Below are 14,777 nucleotides of genomic sequence, written 5' to 3'. Positions count from 1 at the left end.
TATATGCGGTCAAGAAAGCTGAATCATACATGATGTCTTTTGAGATTCTATTCCAAGTACTTTCACAGCTAACTTTAATGCATCCTGTTTGGGCTACAGTCACAAATTTACCATATTCTGTTGGAGGTATTAAATCTTAAACTCTATTCGCAGTTCAAAAATCTGATGTCGTTGTACATAGGGAAGTAGTTCTTTGTGAGCATTACCAGACAGATTTAGAATGTTTAGAAAAAATATTTCAGATAATCATTTCTAGAAGTCAATCAGTAGAAACTCTGCACACATTCTTCAAGCAGTCTGTATCGGCAATTGGCATGCATGATCCACTGAATGATGCAAGTGAATCTTCAATGGGTGCAGCCTTGAGTCTTTCTCTCTGAAGCCATAGGATTTTGTAACATCTCTTCGATGCTTTGAAAATCTTTAATTTCATTTGTCACCAAAGCACCAGATAAAAAAATTATTTTGCCTTTATTTTGCATTTCCTACTGCTTCTGTATCGGGAACTGAAAGGCTGGTATTTATCTCTAAGGAGAATGAGATAGCTGAAAGGAGGCTTGTAATTCATGATCGTCATTTTCTCTGCAGTTTTGAGTTTTGGTTTCTTCCAGTTTTCTGTACTTTTAGAAAGGCATTCAGTCCTTCCTACAGTTTCCTTGAGCATGATGTATCCTATAGTTTATTGAGTGGCTCTTGACAAAGCCTGGACAAGGAGTGTCAACCAGTTATTTATTTTCAAGGGTTGGGAAAACACGAATTACAGCTAATCCCCATCTGGTCTTCAGTGAACTTGTGAATTTCGACAGCTTGCATTTATGTCAAATTTCAAGAACTATTGATGCACTTCAGTCTACAATCTAAAAGCTTACACAAATAACTCATAATGCCAGTATTTCAAAAAAACGATAACTTTTATTATAAAGTAATGCAAAAATATTAAGTCACAATTTCTGCTTTTTGAGTGTTCAACAGAGCCCATTTAGAAGTTATTAGTGACAGGAGGTGCTGCCTGTCAGTCTGCAAAACTGATACAATGACAAATAATGCAAGCTTTCAGAATTTTCCAGTTTACTTTCTCAGGCCTCAGTTTTCCCTCCGCCATTAAACTGGTAGGAAATGCTTTTTACCCTTTACATCTAAAAATAGAATTGTAGGATCCCTCCAATGCTGATAGAGGCCTTTTGGCCCATTGAATCTGAACTAATCCTTTGAAGAGCATCCAGACGTGCATGTAATGAATAACCAGTCAATGTTATCTTTGGGAGGAGTATTGACTAGGACAGCTGAATTCTCTGCATCTAAGAGAACAAGTTTATTTAAAAGTACTTTTAACATCAGATCTAAAGGATAGTATCTCTTTCTATGCAACTCTTCTTTGTTAGACATTTTTGTTTTCAGCTGTGCTTCTGTATCCTGTATATATGTATCTAGTGCACTTTTATATAAAATGTACATTTAGAAATGTCTTATTTCCTTAAGGATGTGTATGTCATTAAATTGTGAAATTAACGAACACTGATTGCTTTGTGCACTATCGTGCATGACATTGAATAGATTATTTGTTATTTATCTCCTGTCTATACTAAGGTATTGCCATCAAGGAGTCTGCAAAAGTTGGTGACCAGGCACAAAGGAGGGTGATGAAAGGAGTTGATGATTTGGATTTCTTCATAGGTGATGAAGCAATAGATAAACCTACTTATGCAACAAAGGTAAGTTTGGTAAATACTTGTGGATGCACAAACTTATCCAATGATTATGTAAATAATTGGCTGAATTATTGCTTACTGCAATAAACCAGTTAGAAACAAAAGGCTCATTTCATTTACCTTTTGTTATACTTAGTGATGACTGTGAACGCATGATGTATATGATGCTGCTTCACAGAAAATAACATTCTGTCTAATTTAATCCCAAGCAATGCCTTATTCCTACCTCAGATGAGCATACTTTATATTGCTAACACACTTATTTTTTCCATTATCTAATTAACCTCTTCGATCATTGCTGAAACTAGGACAGCTTTGTATTGTAGTTCTATATCCACTTGAACTTTGATTAAATGATCTTAAATGTACTTCTGATATCCCACTTCGAAAAGTGGTTATGTCAATAGCTTGAACTTGAATTGGGTTGCAGAATTTTGCAGTTGTATCTAATTCATTTTCCTACCCAGATCCTTGTGTGGGAAAAAAAAAATGTAACCAACATAGTCTTCTCTTGCATTGTAAGTTGATTGTTTTGCCAGTTAGCAATTGTGGAGTATCAGACTGTCTTTAGGCCTTTGGTATTGATAAAATTATGAATACCGTGTTTAGAGTAATTAGCATTAGTGTTTTCCATAATGTTTTCCTCCAACAAGAATCCGGAAACCCTTGTACGGTTTCCTCGACAAAGTAGTTGGGCGAAAGAGTACTTGTTACGATATACATGCAACATCTTGGACTTCAGGTAGTTAAGGTGAATTGTGACTTGCACATCTCATTGAGATTATTCATGTAAGATGATTACCAATTCAGTATAAAATTAAAATTTGTGGAAACTGGATAGGAGCTCATGGCTGTGCTGGAATTGCATTGAAATTGAGAATGAAACAGACTTGGCAAAATTTGCTTTCAAAATCTATGTTGGAAGAGCTTTCAGTAAGTTGTCAGTATTAGCAGCAACTAGTTTATCTGACTTTTGAGAAAAGTCATTGTTGATTTGTTTTCCAGTTTTAGTTAAACTTTAAATTTTCAAACATTTTTGCTCCTATTTTGAGCTTTCATACCTGACCAATTTGAGACATTTATTTTGAAAATAAATAATTTTCTGCAACAGTGGCCGATTCGTCATGGTATAGTTGAAGACTGGGATCTCATGGAGAGATTTATGGAACAAGTCATTTTTAAGTACCTTCGAGCAGAGCCAGAAGATCATTATTTCCTTTTGGTAAGTAAAGTTGTCTAACTTGATGTGAAGTTAATTCAAAGTTCAAAGCTTAATTAATACAATACATTAGATCAGTAGTTGTAACTATGGCCAAAAGTCTTCAGTTCTGGGTTTGAATCCCTTCTTTCATACAAAAAGCTACATTTTCGCCTCCCAGACATTTCAGGTCAGACCTCTGATGCAGGTTTCATCCTATTCACTTAGTGCAGCAAGTTCCACAAGCAGCATTGAAATTAAACTTTGCCAAAACCAGACTATCTTTTTTCCAGCACTCTGTCATATCACCAGATTTAGAGCAATCTCTAAAGAGGTAGTCTGTAGTAAGGGTGAGAGAAGTGGCTAGGGTGTCAGTGAGCAGTGTGAAGGTTTCAAGCAGTGAGGTTGGAGACAGTCAGGTGTTTTGGGTTGTCTGAGTGCTTGGGTGGAGAGGGTGGGAGACGGTTTCACCTTTACAATTGGGAAAGTTTTAAGAAAACCCTCTAGTTTCTAACTCTTAAGTCAGGGCTGTTTTTTGAGGGTTCTAGATAGAGCATCATTGCCCATCAGTAGTTTAAACTTTTTCTCGGTAATGCCTGTACAGTCAATGTGTTGAGGCTTTCTAGCAGACTTAATGTGCGTGTTTCACTAGGATAAAGATCTGGGTCAGTGATTCAACTGAAGAATTAGAACAATATCATGAATAGTCATTGAGTAACTTGAGAGAATATTATCAGCCAAGAAGATTGAATGTAATGGGAGTGATTTTATTTCAAAAATGCTTGTCATTTACTAAATTTTAAGGGAGAATGTCATGAAGAAAATAACACAATTGAGAAAACTAGTTGCTTTAGGAGCTGAATATTACCACTAAGGTAAGCCTGAAGGTCTGCATGTCACCGTTCTGAAATAGCCAATTAGTGGTTTATAAATAGACTTGATATGATAGCTTTGAATAATGTTTCAGATCTTGAAGCTATAAATGGAAAACCTGCATTTTGTGAAATGAGACAATACATATGGCTAATCTTGATGGTCTTCTCAGCATTGAGTTGTTATTGAGATATCACAGAAAACACTTGGAGTGCCCAGTACTGAAGTAACTTGTGGTGTGTTTTGAATTGTGTACAGATTCATGAATTATGAATCAAAGTATCGTTACAGCACAGGAGTTGGCTTGTCAAATCAGCTTCCTGCAAGCATAACTCATTTCACTTGATCCTATTTTCTTGCATCTCCTCTACAGTAGTTTTCTTAACTAATTTTTGAATTATTTTCATATAACACAGTTCTCATTTAAAGGTTTGAAATGAGTGACACTGGCAGTGTATTCTAGATGCTAACTACTTGCTGCATAATTAAATTAATTGTGATCTCTTTAAAATCTGAGTCCTGGGTCCAATTATTACAGGATTTACTCAAGCTTATACTGGAGATACTTTATTTTAAAATTACCTGAGCATGCCACTTTAGTTTTTATAGTTCACTTGCCATTGACTATCTGAGAATTTACGTTCCATATACAACGATAAAGAGAGCAAAACTGAACGTGTTCCTTTCATGCTCTCATTAACTGAGTGAAGCATTGATATCACTAAATGGGGTTCAGTTAGCTGAGATGGCTCGTTTGTAATGCAGATTGATGGTAAAAGCATGACCCCACCCCCCACCACCAAACCATCATCTCCCAGACCATCCATAACCTCATCACCTCAGGGGACCTCCCATCCACTGCCTCCAACCTCATAGTCCCACAACCCCGCACCGCCCGTTTCTACCTCCTGCCCAAAATCCACAAACCTGACTGCCCCGGACGACCCATCGTCTCAGCCTGCTCCTGCCCAACCGAACTCATCTCGGCATACCTCAACACGGTCCTGTCCCCATTAGTCCAAGAACTCCCCACCTACGTTCGTGACACCACCCACGCCCTCCACCTCCTCCAGGATTTCCGCTTCCCCGGTCCCCAACGCCTCATCTTCACCATGGACATCCAGTCCCTGTACACCTCCATCCCCCATCACGAAGGACTCAAAGCACTCCGCTTCTTCCTTTCCCGCCGTACCACCCAGTACCCTTCCACCGACACCCTCCTTCGACTGACCGAACTGGTCCTCACCCTGAACAACTTTTCTTTCCAATCCTCCCACTTTCTCCAAACAAAAGGAGTAGCCATGGGCACCCGCATGGGCCCCAGCTATGCCTGCCTCTTCGTAGGGTATGTGGAACAATCCATCTTCCGCAACTACACTGGCCCCACCCCCCATCTTTTCCTTCGCTACATTGATGACTGTATCGGCGCTACTTCGTGCTCCCACGAGGAGGTTGAACAGTTCATCCACTACACTAACACCTTCCACCCCGACCTCAAATTCACCTGGACAGTCTCGGACTCCTCCCTCCCTTCCTAGACCTTTCTGTTTCTATCTCAGGCGACCGAATCAACACGGACATCTACTACAAACCAACCGACTCCCACAGCTACCTGGACTACACCTCCTCCCATCCTGCCCCCTGTAAAAACGCCATCCCATTCTCCCAATTCCTTCGTCTCCGCCGCATCTGCTCCCAGGAGGACCAGTTCAAAATACGTACAACACAGATGGCCTCCTTCTTCAAGGACCGCAATTTCCCCCCCGACGTGGTCGACGGTGCCCTCCACTGCATCTCCTCCACTTCCCGCTCCTCCGCCCTTGAGCCCCGCCCCTCCAACCGCCACCAGGACAGAACCCCACTGGTCCTCACCTACCACCCCACCAATCTCCATGTACAGCGCATCATCCGCCGTCACTTCCGCCACCTCCAAACAGACCCCAGCACCAAGGATATATTTCCCTCCCCTCCCCTATCAGCTTTCCGTAGAGACCACTCCCTCCGCGACTCCCTTGTCAGATCCACACCCCCCACCGACCCAACCTCCACTCCCGGCACCTTCCCTTGCAACCGCAGGAGGTGCAACACTTGCGCCCACACCTCCCCCCTCACTTCTCTCCAAGGCCCCAGAGGAAACTTCCATATCCGCCACAGATTCACCTGCACCTCCACCCACATCATCTACTGCATCCGCTGCAGCCGGTGTGGCCTCCTCTATATTGGGGAGACAGGCCGCCTACTTGCGGAGCGATTCAGAGAGCACCTCTGGGCCACCCGGACGAACCAACCCAACCACCCTGTAGCACAGCATTTCAACTCCCCCTCCCACTCCACCGAGGATATGCAGGTCATTGGACTCATCCACCGCCAAACCACAACAACGTGACGGTCGGAGGAGGAGCGTCTTATCTTCCGACTGGGAACCCTCCAACCACAGGGGATGAACTTGGACTTCACCAGTTTCTTCTTCCCCCCTCCCCCCACCTTGTCTCAGCCGAATCCCTCCAGCCCGGCACCGCCTTCCTGACCTGCAGTCGTCTTCTTGACCTCTCCGCCTCCATCCTACTCCGACCTATCACCCTCACCTTGACCTCTTTCCACCTATCACATTTCCAACGCCGCCCCTCCAAGCTTTGAATAGGTGCTTGTAGCTTCAATTTCTCTATTCTAAATCAATTAAAAAGAAAATAATTGAAGAATATTGTCTATTACCAGTCTTTTTTAGACAAACTCTGATTAATTGAGAAAAGGCACATTTATTTAAGGCACATTGCAATTAACTAAGCTGGTTGAAATCTGATCAAGGGAGAATTCATGGCAGGAATGCAGTTACTGCATAAATGCATGGACTTCTAAAAGAAATTTGATAAAAGTGCCACATAACAGGTTTTTCAGCAAATTCATGGAATGTAGAACAGTAGCAGCATGGATATGAAATTGGCTGAGACATGAGAGGCCATGAAGTTGTGAACACAGTTGTTTTCCAGACTTAAGGAAGTTAGTACAATAGAATCCTCCAGTAATGCATAAAGGTGGAGAAATCCCCAGGACCTGATCAGGTAAACCCTAGAACTCTGGTTAACTAGGCAAGTGATGCTAGGCCCCTTGCTGAAATATTTGGGTCATCAATAGTCACGGGTGAGGTGTAGGAATACTGGAGGTTAGCTAATGTGATGCCACTATTTAAGAACGGTGGTAAGGAAAAGTCAGGGAACAATAGACTGGTGAGCCTGACATTGCTGGTGGGCAAGTTGTTGGAAGGAATCCTGAGGGACAGGATTTGGAAAGGCAAGGATGGATTAGGGATAGTCAAATGGCTTTGTTCATGGGCAGCCATGTCTCAAGAACTTGATTGAGGTTTTTTTGAAAAAGTAACAAAGAGGATTGAGGGCAGAGTGGTGTACGCGATTTATGTGGACTTAAGTAACGCATTCTACAAGGTTCCTCGTGGTAGACGTATTAGCAATGTTTGACAACATGGAATACAGAAAGAACGAGCCATTTGAATATAACTGGCTAGAGGGTGGAAGACAGAGGGGTGGTGGTGGTGGTGGTGGTGGAAGGTTGCCTTTCAGATCGGAGGCCTGTGACCAGTGATGTGCCACAAAGATCAATGCTGGGTCCACTGCTTTTTATCACTTAAATGATTTGGATGTGAACATAGGTTGGGTTAATAAGTTTGCAGATGTCACCAAAATTGGAGGTGTAGTAGATAGCGAAGAAGGTTACCTTACAGTATAATGGGATCGAGATCAGATGGTCTAAGAAGTGGCAGATGGAGTTTAATTTAGGTAAATGTGAGGTGCTGCATTTTGGAAAGGTAAATCAGGGCAGAATTTATCCATTTAATGGTAAGGAGCTGGGAAGTGTTGCTGAACAAAGAGACCTTGGAGTGTAGGTTTATTGTTTGCTGAAAGTGAAGTCGCAGGAAGCTAGAACAATGAAAAAGGTGTTTGGTATGCTTGCCTTTATTGGTCAGCGCATTGAGCATAAGAGTTGGGAGGTCATGTTGCAGCCGTCCAGGGCTTTGGTTTGGCCATTTTTTGGGAATATTGTGTGCAATTCTGATCTCCCTCCTATCAGATGTTGTGAAATTTGAAAGGATTCAGAAGATTTACAAGGGTGTTGCTAGGTTGGAGGGCTTGTGAGCTGCAGGGAGAGGCTGAATAGGCTGGGACTGTTTTTCCTATAGTGTCAGAAGCTGAGGAGTGACCTTTTGAGGTTGATAAAATCATGAGGGGCATGGCTACTATAAATAGATAATGTCTTTTCCCATGGGTGGGGGAGTCCAGAACTAGAAGGCATAGCTCTAGTTTAAGGGGGAAAGAATTTAAGAGGGCCCTAAGAAGTAATGTTTTCTCCCAGAGGATGGTGTATGTAGGGAATCCACTGCCAGAGGAAGTGGTTGAGGCTGGTATAATTACAACATTTTAAAAGACATCTGGATGGTTTTATAAACAGGAAGGGTTTAGAGAGATACGGGCCAAGTGCTGGCAAATGGGACTAGATTTATGTAGGATATCTGGTCAGTATGAAGGATTTGAACTGAACAGTCAGTTTCCTTGCTGTACATACCTATGATGGAGTCTAGCTGTTGTTAGGACCACTGAAAGTGTCCAGGCCCTAAAAATGATTGAACTTGGTATTGAGTCTTGAAGGCTGCAAAGCCCCAAGCTGAAAATGAGATGCTGTTCTTCCAGTTTGCATGGAGGTCTGCTGGAACACTGCAGCAAGCCTGAGAGAGAGACTGGCCGTGGTGGAACGCGTGCATGTATTGAAGTGGTAGGCAACAGCATGGTGACTTCTGTGGGCAGAACTTGAGTATTCCACAAAGTGGTCAACCAGTCTACATTTCATCTCTTTGTGGATGAGACCATGATTTGAACAGTGAATACAGTAAACTAGATTGAAGTTCAGGTAAATCATTACTTCATGTGGAAAGTGTACGGAGCTTTGAATACTGAGGAGGGAGGAAGTAATGGGCAAGTGTTGCAACTTCTGTGCTTGCTATGGTGATGTAGAGAGGTGCTGGGAGTGGAGGACGAGTGGACCAAGGTGTCCTGGAGGGAACAGTCCCTGTGTAATGCTGACAGGCAAGGTGAGGGAAATACGTAGATACTTGTGTGGGGTGGCAAGTGAGGACCAACCGTATAGGCATTGTGGGAGGAAAGAAAAAGTGAGGTTCAAAGAGCAGGAGATGAGTTGGACACTGCTGAGTATCCTGTCAACCACTGGAAGGGGATCTCCATTGAGAAAGGAGGTGGACATTACAGGGAACCTCGGGAGAAGTTAGCATCATCAGAACAGATGAGATGGAGAAGTTGGGGAAAATGGAATGGTGTCTGCAGGAAACGGTATGAAGAAGTATCTCTGATTCGCAAAAGTTAGCAAAACCGATGATGTCATTGTACTGGAAAAAGTGGTGTGGGTGGGGCCTGAGTGGTACTGGAGTAAAGAATGTTCTGTCAACCTCACAAAAAGACAGGCATAACTAGGACCCATGGTCTCTCTTTGATCTGACAAAACTTAGAGGAGTTAAGGGGGAAATTGCTCAGATGAGGGAAAGCTTGAGCAATCCAAGATGGGTGGAATGAATCAGGCCTTTTTTCCTGAAGTGAATAGCCCTGAGACAATCCTATTTGGAGAGGGTGGTAGGAGGTGTTGGATGTGTAATCCCTTCACATGTTGATGGTGAAGATATGGTGAGAAACTTTAGAATTGCTGAGGTAAGTGGGAAGCGACTGGACAAGAAGAAAATATGGAGTCAAGGTGGGAACAGGCAGAAACAATGTTTGTGCCCAGGCATTCCTGTTTGTGGAGTTTGGGAAGGAGGAAGACGCAGGTTGAGATGATGGACTTGGAGGCAGTGCAAGAGATCACCAGATGAAATAAGACTAGAGACCATTGTGCGCGCAATAGCTTGGAACAGTTAAAATAGGAGGATCCATAGACCATGACCCCACCATTGAACCACAGGCTAATGTGTCCACTGACATCCAGAACTCTTTCTCCAGTGCATCAATGACATCATTAGTACGGCTTTCTCCCTCTCGTCTGGAACTGGAAAAGCTTATCAACTTTGTTTACAATTTCCACCCTGCTCTCCCCTCACCTGGTTCATTGATTTCTCCCTCCTCAGCATTTGTTTCTCTTTCTATGGGTATGCTGGCCACTTCTTCCACATTCACCTGGACAATACATCCTCACACTGAACGAAGAAGAACTGTACTGCACAGGAACAGGCCCTCTGCACCAAAGCAGGATAGCTTTCTAAACTAAAACCTCATGGTTCCACTTGATTGTATGCCTCTGTTCTCTGCTTATTCATGGATCTGTCAAGATGCCTCTTTAAATGTTGCTATTGTATCAGCCTTCACCATATCCAAGGCACTTAACACCCTCTATGCAAAAAAAACACACTTGCCCTCACATCTCCTTTAAACCTTCCCCTATATCCCCTAGTAATTGACCTTTCTACATGTGGGGAAAAAGACTTTGATTATCCATAATTAAACTTCAGGTTTCTCCTCATTCCTTTTCTTTCAAATGAAAGCAAGCCAAGTTTGTCCAACTTCTCCTTGTAGCTAAAAGTCTCCAAACTAGGCAATGTCCCCTCCAAAGCCTCCACACCTTTCCTGGTACATGACCAGCCTGTAAATTGTTGGGCCATATTTGAAATGGTAACATTCTATACAGCTGCAATATGACTTGCCATTTTTATACTCTCTGCCCTGACTGAATCTTGACCATCTTTATCTATTTGTGTTGCCACTTTGAGGGAGCTGCTGACCTGTACACCTCGATCTCTGTATGTTGATGCTATGAAGGGTTCTACCATTTACTACATTGTTGCCTTCCACATTACTACTTCCAAAATGCATCACCTCATGCTTGTCCTGATTAAACTCCATCTCTCATTTCTCTGCCAAAGTCTCCAGCCTATCTTTATCCTCCTACAATCCTCCTACAATCCTCCTCACTGTCCACAGCTCCCAAAATCTTTGTCACCTTCAGACATATTAATCAAGACATCCACAATCTCCTCCAAATGACTTATACAAATTACAAAAAGGCCCAGCACTGATCCCTGCAGAACACCACTGGTCATTTGTTTCTTATCACTCTTATTATTAATTTGTTTGTAGAAGGCTTTTGGGTTACATTTTAAGTTGCCAATCTCTTTAAAAAAAAAAAGCAGCAAATGAAGTTTACCACTGCCCACCCCTAATCGCGCATGAGATTTTGAGCATAATTCTCAATTGTACTTTCCACTTGGCATGTCATTGGCACCCCTTTTCTGCTTTACCTTCATTGCTTGTTCTGAGAGCCTTAGGTTTATTTGCCCTTCTGTTGTATCCCATACAATCTTGACTGCAATTGAACGATCTCCTTTCAAACCAGCATGTTCTTCAGTGACAGTTGTGCCTGTCACTCATTGATTCCAGGTTACCTGGATCAAATATCTTGTCATCACAATGAAATTGACTGTCCTCAACTATCCTTACCATGGATTGTTGCTTGTGTTTTTTTCCATAGCTTGATTAAACATTACAATGCCACGGTGACAGTATCTTAAATGTTTCCTTACTGGCACTGGATTCAGTTGACCCATATCGTTCACTAGGACCAAATTCAGGAATGCCTCCTCACTAACTGAACTGGAAGAAAAATGATTTGGAAAATTCTTCTGAATGCACTCTATAATCTTGCCCCCTTTTGCCATCCATGCTATTGCTATTTCATTCTGTATTAGGATAGTGATGCCCCCTTATTGCTTTAATTTTGCACCTCTAATATCCTTGCAAATATAATCACATACATCTTTTTCATTAGTCGGTTGCCTACAGAATGCATCTGGTATTTTTATAGTATAGTGTTTCTTAGCTCTAACCAAAGAAATTCTGCCCATGAGCTTTTTGGGAGGCTTCCTCTTTCCAGCACAGTGGTGTCAATATTGCTACACAGCCATTTTTCTTACCTTCCCTGTCTTTGAGCTCCTCATATCCAGGAATATGTAGTCCCGTTAAGTCTTATTGTTTCCCTAAACACCTGACTCCCAGGTTTCTACCTGGTTATTTGCAGCTTCAGTTTACCAATATTATTTTTGATTAGTACTACTATTTTCACTTACATGCACAGTAAATCTTGGGCCATTTTACATTTGGTCTGCTCCACTTTTGGACTTCTGTATTCTTGTGCTCTGACTCTCCCAGGTTTTTTTTCCTTCTGACATTATTAACTGATTGTAATGCCTCAAACGTAAGATCGACCTTCCTGTACACTCCAACTAAATATTCACGTTTTTACTGTGTGGCGCTTGGAGTAATCTGACAATGACTACCTCTTGAGGTCCTGTTAAATAGCTTATTTTTCAGCTTCCCAAGCTCTGTTTACAGCAACTTGTTCTTCTACTATGTTGCTTGTATCAATGTGAACAATCACTGCTGGCTATTCTCCTTCCATCTTCAGAATGCTCTGCAACTGCTTGGTTATGTCCTTGATAAACAAGATACCATCCTGGATAAAAATGTACAGCGACAGAAACTCCCATTTGTTCTCCCAATGACCAAATCCTCTGTTGTCATTGCTTTTTCAATGTTGCTGTGGCTCTCTGCAAATTCCTTCCCTGTCCCCACAATTCGCAGAACAGCCGGGGTACTATGGAGTAGGCTGTGGCCCCAAACCTATTGCTAATATTCAGAACAGACTACTGGTTTAAATGTGGCACGGTGGCACAGGTTAGCGCTGTTGCCTCACAGCACCAGGGACCCGGGTTCAATTCCCATCTCGGGCGACTGACTGTGTGGAGTTTGCACATTCTCCCCTTGTGTGCGTGGGTTTCCTGCGGGTGCTCCGGTTTCCTCCCACAATCCTAAAATGTGCAGATTGGGTGAATTGGCCGTGCTAAATTGCCCATAGTGTTAGGTGAAGGGGTAAATGTAGGGGAATGAGTCTGGGTGGGTTGCGCTTCGGCGGGTCGGTGTGGATTTGTTGGGCCGAAGGGCCTGTTTCCGCACCAAGTAATCTAATCTAATCTAATTCTCTGGGTTCCCACATCACCTGTTTATCCCTCAAATTGAATTTATTGTCACGTGTACAGAGGCACAGTGAAAAGCTTTGTATTGTTAGCAATGCAGGCAGATCACACAGTTAAGTAGCACAGATTAGTAAATAATAGGTAAGCAGAAGCAAAAACACAGGTACAGGTGAATGTTAAGAGTTTGAGAATCCATTCAGTATTCTAACAATAGGGTAGAAACTGTTTTGAACCTGGCTGGTATGTGTGTACAGGCTTCTGTACCTTCTCCCCAATGGTAGAGATTGTAGAAAAGCATTGCCAGGGTGGGTTGAATCTTTGAGAATGCTGGCGGCCTTTCCTTGATAGCGGGCCTGGTAGATGGATTCTATAGATGGGATGTTGGCTTTTGTGATTGTCCGGGCTGAGTTCACCACTCTCTGTAACTGTCTCTGATCTTGAATGGTACAGTTGCCGTACCAGGTAGTGATTCATCCAGACAATGTTCTCGATGGCGCATCTATAAAAGTTGGCATGGGTATTCACCATCATGTCAAATTTCCTCAACTGCCTGAGGAAGAAATGTTGGACCTCACATGAGTCTAGGAAAGCTTGTTGTGGATGACCATTCCCAGGAGTTTGACACTCTCCACTCGTTCCATCTCTGCTGTTAATGTGTAGGGGAGCATGAGTAACATCCTGCTGAAAGTCAATAATGAGTTCCTTGATTTTGCTGGCATTGAGCGCTAGGTTGTTCTCAGTACGCCTTTTTTTCCAGGTTTTCCACCTCCCGTCTGTGGTGTGTTTCATCACCATCTGAGATTCGACTGACTACGGTGGTGTCATCAGCGAACTTGTAAATGGCATTAGTCTGGTATTTGACGATGCATTCATGGGTATACAGTGAGTACAGTAGGAAGCTGAGTATGCAACCCTGGGGGGCTCCAGTTTTGTGTTAGGATAGAATATTGTTCCCCAATCTTCATTGATTGTGGCCTACGGGTCAGGAAACTGAGGATTCAGTTGCAGAGATTGGGGCTTAGTCCAAGATCACTAAGTTTAGTAATCAGTCGAGAGAGGATAATAGTGTTGAAGGCTGAACTGTAGTCAGAGTAGGATTCTTACATAGCTGTTCTTGGTGTCAAGATGTTCTAGGGAGAAGTAAAGGACAAGTGATATGGCGTCTGACGTGGATGTGTTGGTCCGATGGGTAAATTGGAGTGGGTCAAGAGTAGTGGGGAGGCTGGAGTTGATCAATGTCATGACCAACCTTTCAAAGCACTTCATGACCGCCAAAGTTAGGGCTACTGGGTGGTAGTCATTTGAGACATGCTGCATGAGCCGCCTTAGGCACAGGGATGATGTTGGCCCTCTTGAAACAGGCAGGGACAGTGCCCTGCTGCAGGGAGAGGTTGAAGATGTCCGAGAAGAACTGTGCCATTTGTTTGTGCATGCTCTGAGTGCACGGCCTGGTACTCCGTCTGGTCCCATTGTTTTCCTTGAATTCACACAAAGGAAAACTGATCTGACCTCTGCATTGACTGTTTGGATAGATTCATCAGGACTTGTCGGAATAGGTGTTACCTCTCTGCCAAAATTCTGATTACCTGGTGGTCTCGCATTCTCTCTTGGCCGTATGCTCTTTGCCTGCAAAGTCATATGTTGCTAGGTGAGTGCAGCAATAATGGGGGCATCAGTGAAATTGCAAACTTTGGAGAGTGATGCCAAGTGATGTTGAAGTTCTAAAACGTAGTGTCTTACTGATTGTAATTTTTGCACGTGGAAATCAACCACACAAATGTCTCTTTTCCAGTACCCAACACGATGCTTATTTAACTTGAGTTGCCTTTCCATACCTGATCGTTAGACTACAAAATCTCCTACTTACAGAACTGAAGGCACAGTGACGAAACCAGTTAGTCATTTGGTTAGTCGTACAGTGTGGAAATGGACTCTTTGGTCCAATTTGTCTGCGTCAACC

The 14,777-nt window shown here is 42.9% G+C and overlaps 1 protein-coding gene across 3 annotated transcripts in view; it reads left to right on the top strand.

The window, feature by feature from the left end:
* Window positions 1–14,777, top strand: part of actr3 (actin related protein 3) — a 69,214-nt gene that overhangs the window by 22,015 nt on the left and 32,422 nt on the right. For 2 of the 3 annotated variants that reach the window (XM_043694020.2, XM_043694022.2), the window contains exons 3-4: window positions 1,588–1,712; window positions 2,821–2,931. In XM_043694020.2, coding sequence (XP_043549955.1) covers window positions 1,588–1,712; window positions 2,821–2,931 — 236 coding nt within the window. The remainder of the gene's footprint in view (window positions 1–1,587; window positions 1,713–2,820; window positions 2,932–14,777) is intronic. The other variant, XM_043694021.2, reaches the window with a different exon arrangement.

Source organism: Chiloscyllium plagiosum, unplaced genomic scaffold (assembly GCF_037043375.1).
Source record: "Chiloscyllium plagiosum isolate Xiang-an unplaced genomic scaffold, Cpla_swu_hap1 HiC_scaffold_7, whole genome shotgun sequence".
In the NCBI taxonomy this organism is placed as follows: Eukaryota; Metazoa; Chordata; class Chondrichthyes; order Orectolobiformes; family Hemiscylliidae; genus Chiloscyllium; species Chiloscyllium plagiosum.
This window is presented reverse-complemented; position numbering and strand designations above follow the sequence as displayed.